Source organism: Anabas testudineus, chromosome 11, assembly GCF_900324465.2.
Source record: "Anabas testudineus chromosome 11, fAnaTes1.2, whole genome shotgun sequence".
NCBI lineage: Eukaryota > Metazoa > Chordata > Actinopteri > Anabantiformes > Anabantidae > Anabas > Anabas testudineus.
In genome coordinates this window covers 18,879,948-18,895,364 of record NC_046620.1, presented here as the reverse complement: position 1 = coordinate 18,895,364, position 15,417 = coordinate 18,879,948, and the positions used below count along the sequence as shown (strand labels likewise).

The window sequence follows — 15,417 nt, the reverse complement described above, 5'->3', positions numbered from 1 at the left end:
TAAGTCACTTTGGATAAAAGTGTCAAATGACTAAATGCAAATGTAATGTCAATGTAAGTTACCAGGGAACCACAACATTACGCTTACAAAAACACAAAGAACAATGTTCCCTACTGTGTAAACCAGATATAAGCAACCCGTGTCAGCTATAAAGCTTCTTCATAATGTGCATGATTTGTTACTGTTGTATATTTTTTGACTATCTCACAGCAGCTTGGTATGAGAACAAATCCTCAACAAAAAGAACTGAATTGCATCAAATTTTGAATCTGAAATTGAAAATAGCTCTTCTAACATGGCTGCTGTGTTCTCAGTCTGTATAATAAGATGTACAGACCATATGATATGTTATGGTAGTTGGTCCCCACTTGCATGTCATGCATGTCAGAATAAAAGTGTGCAGGGTAATAAGTCAAATTATCACACAGGACTGCGGACTTGAACCCAGATCTGCAGTTTGTCAGTTCTGCACATTTTACTTACTCCATCAACCCCAACCACTTCTTTGCAAGTTGCTTTCTATTAATCAATATAGAGCTTTATTGTCTCAAAGTATTATATTGCATCCCAACATGATTATATATGATTACATTTCCTACTAAAACACAATTGTGGTTGCAATTTAGTTTCGGGGGAACATAATGTTTAAGAGACAGGGTTCAATCAGCAGTTGCGTAACATCAACCATTAACCATGTATTTTAAATCTAAAGCAGTTGACACAGTTGCTCTCATAGTCAGCTGGATTACATGAATATGAAGCAAAAAGATTTATAGTTGTACCTACTATTTTGTCCATACCACCACATGTTTACACTGATGCTGACTGCATGCTTTCTGACAAGAGATGGCTCCTGATTTACCAGACATACATCAATGTCCTTGTCATAAATAGGACCTTGGGACTGTGCTTTTTCATTCTGAGGTAGTTCCACCTACCCGGGTGATGTTCTGAACACGGAAGAGGCGAATGATAACGTCATCGTCGGCCGTCCTGGACAGAAGCTCCACTGTCATGGGCCCAAACTGCTGCAACCCTGGTTCAGGCCAATACTGCAGACAAGGCTGAGAAAGAAGAGAGGAGGTAACAGATCATTAGCCCACAGTCGCTTGAGGCAGGACAAATCATTATGTCAGCTGCCAGTAATGGTGAAGCCCAGTAACAAGACACCTGAGTATTGACAGCAGAGACAATTAGCCCAAATGACAATGATTATCTACAAATAGCAACTGTAAATTAAATGAACAAAAAAACAACCAGCTCATTGCTGGGAACAATCCCTCACATAAGCCACGGTCACCTAGCTTGAATTATTCATGAGTCGAAATCATTACCATTAGCGCATTACAAATTAATGGAGTGGGAGACCTTGGCTGTGCCTGGGAGAGATAAACAGGAAGTTAGCCGAGAGGCTGGTGTGCGCAAAAGCCAAGGTCTCCTGTCATCACCGCTTCAAAGACGCGTCCCCAGCAGCCAATAGAAGTCGTAAAAAAAAGTGTTGACACACTGACGTGTTCCACGGTGACTTGGGGGTTGAGGGTACCCCTGGAGTAGGCAGTGATAATGGCATTTCACAATGACGAAAGGTTATTAACAGGTGACATTGGGCAGGAGGGGAGATAAATATTTATACACATAGACAGGAGACAGCCAGCCCCAGCTCAGGAGGGCAAACTGTGTGAATGTGTGTTAGAGGGGTGAACTGTTAATCCACTGGCAGTAAGAGACAAGAAAAGAGAAGAAGAGAGTGACAAAGGAAGAAGGACAGGTTGCAGCTGACAGGCACGGTGGAAATGTTGAGGAGGAATCAGACATGACACGGGTGACAGAGTGGGGACAGGGAGACGGCAAAAACAAACCACACATGAGCAAACAAAAAAGAAAATGATAAGAATGTGTTAATGTCACGGCAGCCCGTGTTAATTAAATGGACGCGCTCGACGCAGGGTTGAAGCTTTGCGGCAGAGCAGCAGTTAAAAGGCCAGACACGTGATGACCCATCCTCACCGTGCTGCGTGTCACACACGTGTCTTATCTGACGGAAAAGGGTGGTATGGAGCCACCATAAGCAATGACAACAGGAACATTAATCTGATAAGCAGATTTTTTGTTGACATAAGTGAAACACCTAAAACCAAAGATTTTGAAGGTGATTTCTCGGTCTGTGATTTGACTGTGAACAGTGGCAGTAACAGGACAGGACATCTTTGGGTTTTAAACTGTTGCATGGCAATGTGAAGACCCAGAGCTTGAAGAAAATGTGATGGCCCTTTTTTTTTTTTTTTCGTTATTATCCTTGACATTTTATGACTGTGTCTGTTGATAAGTCAAAAATGTAAGCAGTCATTAGCGGGAGCTGCTACATAATGTACAGTAGATTCAACTTTTATATTTTCACTGTACAACTGAGCATGTGTGCACAGCAGGATGGTAGAAAACACGTTGATAACACATTGCCATATAGATAGCTGTCATCTTGACATTTTCAGCATTTAAATAAAGTCAATTGATGGAAACAAACTTATTTTTTTTACTACACACTGCACTCATGTCTAGCTAACATGACATAAATAGCAACTAATTACATTCGCACTGCTGACCAGAGACATGACAAGACTTTCAACAGGTGGTGTGTTTCATGACATGAACACCATGTCCTTTATAGCTGCAGCGTCAGGGGTGCATGAAACACTTAGCTGGAAGTTTTATTGCCATTTAGGAGGACACATTGTGCTAGATAAGATAATTGATACGTTAGTACTAATATTAGGTAAATGCAGGATTTATTTTTAAAGAATTATTTATCAGCTACACAGCATCATGAAACTCTCTACTGTCAAATAATATAAACTGACTGTGTGTTTCTCTTCAAGCCCAGTGACCATAGTAAGAACCACAAAAACGATGACAAAGTTTAAGGTGTTTCTTTTTCAAGTGGGCATGAAAGTTTTCTGAAGGCAGCTGTGAGAGCGGAAGTTGCTTGGATTACTAAGGGTGGAGGAACTGTCCTTTGCAGCAGAGTAGCTGGCTAAGTGGACAGGACTTAAAGAAGACGCGGACAGCTCTTTGGTTTACGTTGCTTTGCCATGTCTCTGCTTTTGCTCTAGTCTTTAACGTGCTGTTTGATGTACAACGGTTGGAACTGGTGGGAAATTGTCCTGACACTCAACATTCTTCCTTTTCTTCTTCAAGTAATACATACCACACATTTGTTAGAGGAAAAAAATAAGTCTGAATATATGCTGCAGGAGCCTCGAACACACTGAAAACAAAGCACAACATCGTATAAAAACTCACCCTCTATAAAGGCTGTAAAAAATGAAAACCTGCTGTAAGATTGTACTGTGATATTATCTGTATGCAGTGTATGGCACTAATCAAAAGTTAGCTGTGGTGCAGATGCTATCACACAGAGGGTTTGACTGTTACCCATGGCTAAATTAGACATGACACGCTGATAATTTAGAAGTATGAGCTTAACCTAATTACATTAATAATAAAATGACTTCTATCTAAGATGCACTATGGGTATTACAATGACAATTTCATCTCCAGCTGGTTTATTTCTCATTCTTCCTCTTACCCAGGCAGAGTTGGATTGGTTGAGCTGGTTGAGCATCACCACTGAGGTGCAACCGTAGTCATAAATGAGCCTCCAGAAGTCAGTGGTGGTGCCGGGCAGCGGGTGCGGGGTCACCACGAAGGCAGCAGGCCGGAGGAAGCTGTCGGCGAGCGCAGCATTGATGTAGTTGCTGCCTTCTCCCTCGGTAGTGACGAGGAAGGCCAGGGACCGGTCCGGCGGCAGGACGTCCATGCTGCGGTTCTTCTCGCGGTTCCTCGGCATCAGAGAGATGCTGCACTCCTCCACGTCCAGGTGAGGAGTCACAGAGTTCAGAGTCTGCGAGAGGGAGAAGGAGAAGGAGGAGGAGCGGGACAGTGAAGGAGTCGAGAGCATGCAGAGAAGATAATTAGAGAGGTTGGCGCGTGTGTTTGAGAATGTGTTCACATTTTAGATGTGGAGATAAAATTAAAGAGGGAGAAGAAAGAGTGTGATAAGAGGAGACAGACGCAGCGGAACAGAAATGGGATCAAAGAGAGATGGACAGACAGAGTGAAAATATTCTCCACTCAAACAGCCTGATTCTCAGTACTTGACAAGCACAACTATCTCCAATCAGAGCTGGGAAACTTTAAAACACATTCATTATCAGTCAAAACCCCCACAAGGCTTAATGGATAAAAACACATTTAGTGCAATCTCATACATTATGAATAAGCATATTACCAAGCAATGGAAATTCAAATGAACTGATTATCTAACTCGCTTCATATTGTGAATTACTCCCCATTGGTTTAGACTAAACGAATAGAACATTCCAGCCCATAACTGGAATATTGCGTCTGGGCTGCAAGTTGCAATTATGACAAGGATGGGACGACACATGTGAGCAGCACTGGAGGAAGGTAATCGTCCAAGGGAAAGAAAGAGCAGAATTTCTAATTATTCTGGACAAAGATCGCCATCAACGATGCCATTACAACTGGCATTGAAAGGACAAGGCAAAAACATTACACATTGTATATGATCTAAGCTGCAACCTAAAAGCTTTCTACTGAGTAAAATGTGTTTTGTGTTTTTACTGACTCGAGAAACAGCTTCAGCCTTGGTGGCTCTCATTTCATAACAACCAGAGGATTTGTCTAATGCAGGGCCAGCTACTCTCAGAGGGGTAAATGTAAAAGCTCTCATGAAGAGGAGACGGACTGAATAATAGCTGTGTCCGAGCATCTACTCAATAAATGGACATTTACTTAATGAAAAAAGGCAAGTGCAGCTTGTGCAGAAGAAAATAACGGAACTAGAGTGCAGTCATTTAAAAATAAACAAACAAACAAAACATAAAAAACATAATGCCTCTGGCTACAACAGTGTTCTTGTGAATGTGATATCTTAAGAATGCCTTTAGGGAATTTCATCAAATTTGGCACAAACATGTACTTCTAGTCAGAAATTAACTGATTAAATTTTGGTGGCTAAAGGTCAAAGTCACTGTGACCTCATGTATGTCTTAGTCTAGCCAATGCTGTATCTCAGAAACACCTGTGGGGTAGAGCATTTAAGTTTAAATGAAAAGAGACAAGTGGTGGTGAGAACTAAAGCTAGGAAAAATAAATCTGAGAAACAGCTCAGACAGATTTCTTGTTGCACTGTATTGTATATAGGCATGACAACAGGGAAGCTTCATGGAAAAATTCACAATAAAATTGAAGTGAAAGTTTGAGATCTGAACATTCTTTTGCTTGAAACGGGAAATATGAACATTGGTGCAATGACTTTCAACATTTCTTGAAATAAGGCCGAAACAAATCAAAAAGACTGAATCAAGCATTCCTTGTTTGGTGTGGTTCATTCCATTACAAGCCAATCAGTACTCTTCACTGAGCTCCACACAGGCAAGACCTGAATACTTCCTGCCCAGTTCAATTTCCAACCTATTGTGTGACCTTCAGGTTGGTGCGCTCGTGAAATGTCTTATAGATGTAGATGATCTACAGCGAATTCATCTGACTGAGTCGGAAAGTTTCTCCAATGAGGAAGATGAAAATATATCCTTACGCAAGTGGCTATACACACACGACAATGGCAAATTTCAACTGTCACTCATACCACTCAGAAGGTAAACACTGCTGTACAGTACAGTGTAATCATGTATGAAGCATCTGTCCAACACTGTACTGGGGACTGTCAATTATAAATCAAAACCTAAACTTTTCAGGCTGACAGTGCTGCTACAGTCTCTTCACGTAAGAGCAGTCACACAGGTACAGTAGTTCTGCACACTGACATCACAGAATCGAAAGACACAAGTATAGCAGTATACAAATCCACAAGCATACAAGTGACACCAGAGAGAAATAACACACTGAGGCAGTGAAAATTCAAAATGAAGAGACAAGTTGCTAAAAGACATTTAACCTTTTGAACCTGACAGACCCTGTACCCAGTATCTGGTCAATGTGCCATCATTTATTAGCCATCAGCTCCACAGAAAGCCATGGATTTTACCTGAAAGCTGTCTTTTACTCAGGGAATAAGTGTGATCCGTCATACAGACAGCAATAGAAATTTACAAACATAATTTGTGTGTTACCTGAAACTCCTCTCTGAGCTGCGACGTGTTGCTCTGAGAATCAACCTTCAACATCTCCTTATAGGTGAGCGCAAACTCATTAACAGGGATGGCAGTCTCCCCGCACAGACAAGCCTCTAGGATGGCGTCGTGGATGAACACATACTGCTCCTAGGAGACAGACAGCGGGGAAACGTTCACAAATTCACAAAGTCACACAAAACCCCCACTGCACTTATGAGCCTCGTAACTGTTAATTGCCCACTTGTGAAGAACAATGCTGAATTTAATTACTGCTGTTGAATGTTGACTAATAGTCCTAACTGTCAAACATTCTTCACATCACCATGCCCACTGTGAGACATTATTTCCATGCAGGAAATTGTCTATAAATGGGGTAAAAAGTGCAGAAAACACACATCAGAAGAACCAAACACTGCCCACACACCAAATCTGAATAACGTCATGAGCTGTGCAATTAATGAGGAAACTAGAAAATTTGTTTTGACACCCAACCAAACAAAAGATCAAAGAGGCGAGGATACATTCAACATTACAGGCATGAAACTGTCCCTCTTCCAACTTATTTATCATTTTTAATGTGCTCTGTAATTGCAGAAAAATGTATTCACTTGGTAGATGAGCTCCAGCTGAAAGGTGAAGAGATTAAAATTAAATTGAAGATAAATACCATTGTTCTGGTTTTACTCTATCCACAATTGCTAATAAAAGAACTCTTTTCTGACTTTCAATACTTTTGTTTACTTGAATAATTAGAGCATTTCTCTTGTTTGTCTGCGTGAAGACTGGGAGTCTAGTGTATGCACACTTTAAATAGTGTATGTTGCTATTGTGTTTATTTACACAAAGCAATTACTGTATCTTAGTTTAAGTGAATCAGAACAGGAGCAAATGTTTTTTCTTATATCAATATAAGTAGTATTAGTGAGTAATGGATTTAACATAACAAACATCCTTCTACAATTAATATATGAAGAATCTAAGTACATTCAGTTATATTGTACATTGTTGTGTATTTGTATGTTAGTATGCTAATAAATGAGTAGTTTATACTACTCCATATATATATAATGTATAGATTGTATTTTGCTGCATAAGCTTACAATAACAGTTGCTGTATATCCAATGTTTTTTTTCTGTTTTACATACTTTAAATATAAGAGTCCTAAACATGATGCATAGCTATTAAAATGCTAAAACAATAATAAAACAGCTTAAATTAGCTCCACGTGGACCAACTACATATTACATTAATAATTCAGTGGTAAAATGGATAACACCAGAAGAGGAGCATTCTTATGAGTACTTTTAAAGTTGCATTTATCAAATATTTATACTAACAATAAACAAAATAAGTATGGGAGTTGCAAAAGGTATCGCAAACAGGATGAACTTAGTGTGAATTATCATCCAACTGCACGGTTCCCTGCAGCTCTATGAAGCTTTTTAGCCTCAATCATTGCTTTTTAGCTTTTTAGCTTATTGTTTTGGTTTTAAGATAAGTTAAGATAGACTTTATTCATCCCACAATGGGGAAATTCTTTCTTTTCTAACTCTAACTGATGCATCTATTGTATGCTACCTGTTCAGCATTCAACATAGAAAACAGACAATTTAGCAATACTATGGTGAACATAATGGAATAATTGAGAGCTATGCAGCTATATTTCCAAACCAAAACAAAGCATTTGCAAACATTTGTCAGGTGGCCAGATATGTGACTCAAACTGAATTCTAATGTTAATCCATACACCATGTAAAAACAGCCAACTATTTGCTAAATAAAAATAATAGTAATAATAATAATGATAATACAGTACACTAAATCACATTTCCTGTAGTTCTAGGAATGACGTTTCCAGCCTGAAAAAGTGTGGTGCAAACATGCATGACAAAGGTCAAATATGAAGATGATAAAAATGTGGAGTATTAGCAGGTTCATACTGTGAAGATCAAACCTGTGAATTTCTGGTTAACAGTTCAGCATGGCCTCTCAAGCCACATCCCTGCCCTCCCACTCACTTCAGTCTGGATCATATTTATGCGTCTGGAGCAGAGGGTCTTGACACAGTTGTAGATGTCTACCACTCCTTCACACTCAGCCATATCCAGCATGACATCCAGCACAATGTAGCAGCCGGTCCTTCCTGCCCCCATACTGGTGCAAAAGGATGAAAGGAAGAATTGACAAGCCTGAGTATAGCACTGAAATGACAAAGTGTCAGTGGGGAGCCTTTAGTAATCATCAAGATACTCTGCCCTAAGTCAAGTATAATAAGTGTCTTTGTTCTGGAAAGGGACAAAGGGAATACAGTGACCATTATGCTCGGCTTTTTATGTAGCATAAAAAAGAGTTGAGCTGAGTTACAGTTTAAAACCTTGTAGTAGTTGTAGAGACTGCTACAACATTAAATAGTACCAAATGTACTGGCCTATGCCTTCAATTTCTGCAGTTAAGGCAGATGTGGTTGTCTGTGAATGCCTAATTCCTCTCCAGGTAAAGCTTGGCCACTCTGAAACTCATCTAACTGCTAGCAGTGGGATGTTTAATGCCTCCAGAACAGATCCTTCTTCATCGTCTTTCAAAAGCTTTTTCAATAATAGAAAAAAAACAAATCTATGTAGTAAAAAGGTACTGTTAAATAAGTACATCATCTTATAAGCTTCACAACGACTGGTGCTTCAGAATAAGACCTCACAGTCACAGGTTTTGTTAAAAAGAAAACAGAAATAAGCAACAAATCTCAAAATCTCAAGGTTTACCATGTTCCTGCTGTGTAATTTAGAATACTGCTGTTTCTGACAGGCAATAAAATAATTTATTAGCTGATTCAGTGACATGCTATGCACTATGCAGTCAGAGTATGAAAGGTAGAACATAAGCATAAATTCAGCGTGTGATCGATGAACTGTAAGGAACCTATTATCTAGCTAAACACAAGAACAGTGGCCGTGTTTTCTTCAGGTAACATTTTGACATAACTCCCTCAGAATTGAACATGTTTTCAATATATGTTGTGTGTGTTGCAAGCTAATTTGAAATGTAGGCACAATCAAATGAGAATCAGAAGACTTTCTCACCTGCCCGGTTTTATTTAAAAGAACTCTGGTGTGTTCACCCACTTGGTTCAGTGAATTTAGTTTTTTAAAAAAGCTGCCAATCAAACTCTTACACAGACAAACCAATTGCACCAAAACGTCCTCAGTGGGTCACAGACCCACAGAAATGCACCCCGTTTGAAAAGGTTCAAACAAACTCTGGTGTGTTTGCCCAGTTTGATTGGCTTGTTTGTTACAATGCTATCCATCAAACCCTGGTGGGGCAAAGACCATTTGAAAAGAGGTTCTCAGCCTGCATTCAAGTGGTCTCTGGTGGGGTTTGTTGGTTGTTTGAAAGCAAACCGAACAACCAAACGTGGTAGACAAAATGTGCTATTATAGTGGAAATATTCATGAAATGTTCAAGAAATCATCATCTAATCAGTCTGTATCCACATATACACTGACCAAGGCCATCTTTTGCAACCTGTCTTGTTGTGGTGGTTCAGACCACACCAGTGTTTGGGGAATGATCTGGAACCCAGTCTGAACTCAAACCTGGGAATTTGTGGTTAGGTACACCTCAGACAGCTGTGCTCCATAGATCATTTTTTGGCTTTTCTGGTGAAGTGGAGGCTTGTAACAGTGTGTAGCAGTATGACATGCTTTGTCTGTGCTACAAGAAGCAGAAGCAGTGTTCTGTCAAGGTGAATTAGTAAACTCTATTTCCATCAGCTTCTACTGTATCCATTCTTTTTTTGATACGCCAAATTTTCTGTCTCAGCCAAGTAAATTTAGTTTCAGATTTTTCATTATTTTCCCATATTTCACTTGTTTCCACTCAGCTTTCTATGCACATACTAACAGGCGAATGGAAATAAAGCCTGTGGGGTTTAGCATCAGTGTCCAACAGTCAGTCTTCCTTGAAAAGGCAAACAGCCTATGCCTTTGTGATTTCTCTTTTTTTATGCATGAAATACAACATCCCGTTGGACATTCTTACTTTATTTTTGTTTTTATCACTGCTGTGCTCTCCACCTCCACAACACTAAGAAGCTTAAAGTTATTTTGGGAAACAGAGAAAAACAAAAACTGAAGTAGAGGTAACCAGGGTAAATTAAGTGGGTTAGAATGTGATATTAAAAAGAAAAACAAGAACCGAGGCTGAAATTTATTTACAAAATCAGACATCTGTTAGATGTTGAGCTCGTTATCAGAATGAAAAGTGATGTTACCTGCAGTGGACCACCACAGGCCCAGCGTCAGGAGGTGTTGATGCCTTAACCCGACGCAGGAAAGCCAGCAGACCAGTGGCGTGGTAGGGCACGCCATGCTCAGGCCAGGAGGTGAAGTGGAACTGGCAAACCTCATGTTTGGCAGGATAACCTCTCTAGATGAAATAAAGCAGGAAAGTTTAACGAGATGGAATCATTTTAAGAATGTAAATATTTAGAGGAACCATTTGAGAAAACTTGAAGCGTACTTGAAGCAGAAATACTGTAAACTGGTGAGTGTGCATGAGAGAGTTGAGATAAAAATAATGTGAGAGTATGACTCACCCGCTCCATGGCGAAGGTGCGTACAGTGTACTCTGCCAGCGTTTCTGTCTTCAGCAGTGTTATCTTAATGTCGCCATAGAGCTCAGTGTCATCAGGCCAATACTTACAGCACTTCATCTGGGCAAATAACAAACAGCTGAAGTTCAGAAAGGTTCCCACGCACACACATACACGGCTCGTTTATCTCAACAGCAGACAACAAACGCTCACACGATATACGGCACAGAGATTTCAACAAGCAGACAAATTGCAACGCTCTAATCCTGCTGTGGCCTTTGCTAAGAATTTGGACTTTATACAGTTGCTCCAATCATCTCCACCATCACATCAGACACATAACACTTGTTGATACCAAGATAAGACATGTTCTGATGACACTTCTAAGGGCATTTCCCACTCTTGAAAATAGAACTTAAAGTCATTATTTCCTCCATCTAGAACCACCCAGACCCTGAAACACTTCACTGCGAAGTTTTGAAAAGAATGGCTGTTGTGTGTTTCTGTTGATTAAGTGTTTTTCTTGTACTGCTGGCTGTGTGGTGTCGACATTTTCATTGCTTCGGGCTGCAGACACATTTTCTGATTCAACCTACATAGTCTTCTTGAATTCTGCCTCTAAAAGACTGTGTACTTGCCTGACAAAGAATATATGGTAGTAGCCTGTGGGGGACAATAATTGCACCGCTGTGTGAAAGGATGGAATGCTAAAAGGCTGCTCTTAATTATACAGGACATATTTATACTTTCTATTTTAAATGAGACATTATTTGGGTGTTTGTGAATTTGGTATTTTTACAATAAAAACAGCTAAAAAAAAATACACTTTTAGCTCTAGAACTCTAGTTAAGGGTTACTACAGCAATTTAGCATTGTGTTCCATAAAGCTTCAAAATCAATGTAGAAGAGAACAGAATATTCTTAATCTTCTTACTTCCTCCAGGAGCTGGTTGAAGCAGCTGTTCGTAAGATCAAGCTTAGTCTAGTTAGAAGGTAAGTGCTCATGATTTTAATTAGGTGATTTATGCATCACCTGTTTTGCAACACTTTGCAAAACACAACTAGTTGTTATGTACTGATTAGTTGTTGCGCAACCAGTAACTGCCATGTGTAGGCCAAAATGTTGTGTAGCTCGCCTAACTAACTAACAAAACTGATGTTAGCTTGGCAAGCCAAGCATAAGCAAGGTTAGAATGACTGGCAATAATCTGCTAATTGTAAATAAACACAATAATAAACACAAACGCCACTAAATGTGAAATGCAAATATTACAAATTACTACTAAGAATTCATTAATTAAGCGTTCCCATTTAACTTTATGCCACTAATCACATTTTATTACAGTCTGACTAGTGCTTAACATGTCTGTCATACTCAGTGAATACTGTAGCCAACTGTATTCAAAAGTAGAAAGAGAAGTTGCTAGTACAAAGGCTACTATGTTCATCCATGGACCTTTATATACATCAAAGCTTTGACCTGAGCACAGCCACCAAAGCAAAAGGTCATCGGTCATGATCAGACAGCAGCAACCATTTCCTCCCACAACACACAGCAGCTCTTCTGATATACAGTAAATGAAAAAAGAGCTTTAAAAACACATTCCTTCCATCAATCTTCACTGGCGGCTGCAGAGGTCACCAGACAAAGGGAAGAGAAACCTACCCTGCCCACTTCCACCAGCTTGTTGATCATGACAATACTGAAGCAGTTCTCTTGCCAAACCATCCTCCAGAAATCGTAGATCATCTCCTGCTTGGGGCCTGCGGAGGAGGAGATACACAACAGAAGTATGGGTGGAAAAGTGGGAGAAAAAAAGTGAGGAGAGAAGGTGGAGGAAGCGAAAGAGAGGAGGAAAGTTGAACCATAAGTCAGAGAAACTAGCAGCAATAACCAACAATGTAGAGGTGCTGTATAATCCATGCCAGGGAATAGAGTAACAATGTGTCATTCATAATCTATTGCCCATTCTGTGTTCTCCTAATACTACAGAGGAATGTCATTTCAATACACCCACAAATCCTCAGCCATTGTGCAAACAGCCTCCTGTATTGCCTTTCCCAGGCACCGGTGCCTGACACAAATCACAACCCCCTGGGGAAGATGACACTTTCATTGATTTCATTACGCTGTGGTGTTGATAATATCACAAGGTCCTCTTTCATACGGCCTCCTCTGCCAAATACACTACGCGCTTTTAGGTGAATTAGATATCTATTAATTTCCGCCTACCTACTTTGTTTAATAGCAATATTTTCTTCTCTCCTGCAACTAACCTACATGACTCGGAAACCCGTCCTTTTACAGTCCCCTAATTACTAAGCAACTACAGTTGAAATACTAAGAGAAACCTCCACTATCATGCATCAACTCAAATAAGTCACAGTTGTAGTGGCCTTTATGTTGGTAACAGCCCAGGTTTAATTAATTACTATCTAGAAATTAAGGTAGCTCTTTCCAATAAATTATCTTTTCTTACATAGCTTTTGTTCATGGCTACACCCATTTATTAAAGGCTTATTTAATTATGTACCTTATACTTATCTTGTAACAACACTGCAGGAACAGGTTTTTTCTGGTCATGGTACAGTAAATACTGCACAGTATATGTTCTTATAGATGTTTTGACAATATACAATATAAGCTCTAACTGTACTGTAGAATGACGTCTTGTCAGATTCCATGGTATTACGGTGCTCTTATCCATATTTATAATACATTTATTTATTTCCATGACAAATGTTTACCATGGTATTACCAGGTATTAAGTTGATCGGTAATAGTGGAGGTTTTTATATATTTCAGTGGTAGTTCCTGTATTTACCAACTTTTTACATGTGGTAATCACCTGTTACATTGGAATATTTCTATATTTGCCAGATAAACATGAAGTACATCATTTAACTATTACAATTTTACTCACTACAGTATGTATTTGGTATTTGGTTTTTGGTAGGTATTTAATAATATGATAACATTATTAACAAAGAAAGAATTTATTTAAAAAGCTAAACTAAATCAAACTTTGAGCTCAGGTGTTCCTCTTGATAAATTTATTGCTATATTTACTAAGCTATTATCTTCTGAATTTATCTTATATATATTATTATGTTAACTTCATATATGCACTGTATACAACTTTGTAGACCATAAGTAGAAGCACTCCAGGTCCAGAAGACCATAAGTGGTATTCTATCTATCCTATTCTACCACAAAAAGACCAAAATACAATACATGCTGTGTTCCAAATTAGCCTGCATGACAAATTCAGTCACATGTTCTTTTGTTACACTCCCCACCTCTATCTGTATTCAGGATAAAAAACAGAACAACAGCTTTATGCTGTGTCTACACACCCAGTGCTCATATCTGCACATGTAGAGCACACGTTTCTGCGTTTCCGAAGTAGAAATTGAAAGCTTGCAAAACACAGGTGACCTACGCCTGAGCTGCACCTGAAAGCCACCTACATGGATGCACTGCTCTGCTAACATGCTGCACACCTCTGCCTTCTGTGTAGCTCACGGCGTTACCCTTTAAAGTCAGCTGGTAATGTGATAAACACTTAGCCAGTGGAGGTTTGAGAGTAAGAGAAACATCTACACGACATTCAGCATATGGAGCGCTGTTGTAATCCACGGGGATAGAAAGAACACTGGATTGGATTTTTAAAACAATCCTGCACATGGTAGAAATACAATTACAATGGTAATACATAGTCCAATAGCACATAAACACACAATGAGGTATATGTTTTATGTTTTGTTTTATGCTGCTTGTACCTCCTCTTATTATAACAAGATGAATAATCAAAATGTATGAATTTACCCCAATGCGAACAAGGAAAAAACTATGAAGGTTGAGAATTACAACTGGGGATAAACAACCTTACTTACAGAGCCTGACAATGCCTTCGCCTTTCATAATAGCCAGATACTGGTCTTTACTGTAGCTGACCCAAGGTTAGCTGATGCCTGCCTGTGTACACTTTAATTCACACACGTAGGCAGCTACTTAAACCACTGTTTTCCTCCTCTTCACAAGGTTATTCACATCTCACTCTTCTGTTAGCAATCACTGAGCAGCTTTCTCTGTGTATTAGTGATATGAGATGTTAATATTTCCAGCAGCAGGAGAAGCCCACTAATGCATTGCCAGGGGGACATGGCAGTCAGTTGAGACACGAATGATGTGTGATCCCAGCACCTGGGTGAATCTGTATGCATAACACAACATGTTTCTGCTTTGGACTCAGGCTTTCAAAGTGCGCTTGGCATTTCTCACCGCATCTGCCTCCCCGTCAACCGCCTCCTCGCTCTCCCTCATCTCCGGACATAATAGAGAGTTAGCCCAGAGCACCTGCTGCCTGCTGCAGAAGCACAGCTGCCTTAAGACTAACGTAAGATACAACAAATCAACCTGAACCTGCTGCCTGGTGGCTGACCACCCAGGGCTCATGTCTGTATATGCATGCAGTTTTTTTCGCCATATGCGGACTGTGAGGGACAAGTGACAGCTTTAATGATGCAATTTATGCATGGTGTCTGTATGTGTGTGTAGGTACAGTAAGAAGAAATCAACTGCACTTATTGCGGTATCTATAACAGACTGCAGTTTGGTATAGGTTTTATGACATATTTTTAACCATTAGTTTAGGTTAGCAGCTTTA

General features: G+C 39.6%; 1 protein-coding gene across 5 annotated transcripts in view; it reads right to left on the bottom strand.

Annotated features, from left to right (window-relative positions):
- ptprua (protein tyrosine phosphatase receptor type Ua) overlaps positions 1-15,417 on the bottom strand; it is a 170,570-nt gene that overhangs the window by 6,294 nt on the left and 148,859 nt on the right. For all 5 annotated transcript variants that reach the window (XM_026349674.1, XM_026349673.1, XM_026349672.1 and 2 more), the window contains 7 exons: positions 12,414-12,511; positions 10,751-10,867; positions 10,427-10,581; positions 8,175-8,310; positions 6,153-6,302; positions 3,584-3,898; positions 939-1,064 (listed from right to left, as the gene is read on the bottom strand). In XM_026349674.1, coding sequence (XP_026205459.1) covers positions 939-1,064; positions 3,584-3,898; positions 6,153-6,302; positions 8,175-8,310; positions 10,427-10,581; positions 10,751-10,867; positions 12,414-12,511 — 1,097 coding nt within the window. The remainder of the gene's footprint in view (positions 1-938; positions 1,065-3,583; positions 3,899-6,152; positions 6,303-8,174; positions 8,311-10,426; positions 10,582-10,750; positions 10,868-12,413; positions 12,512-15,417) is intronic.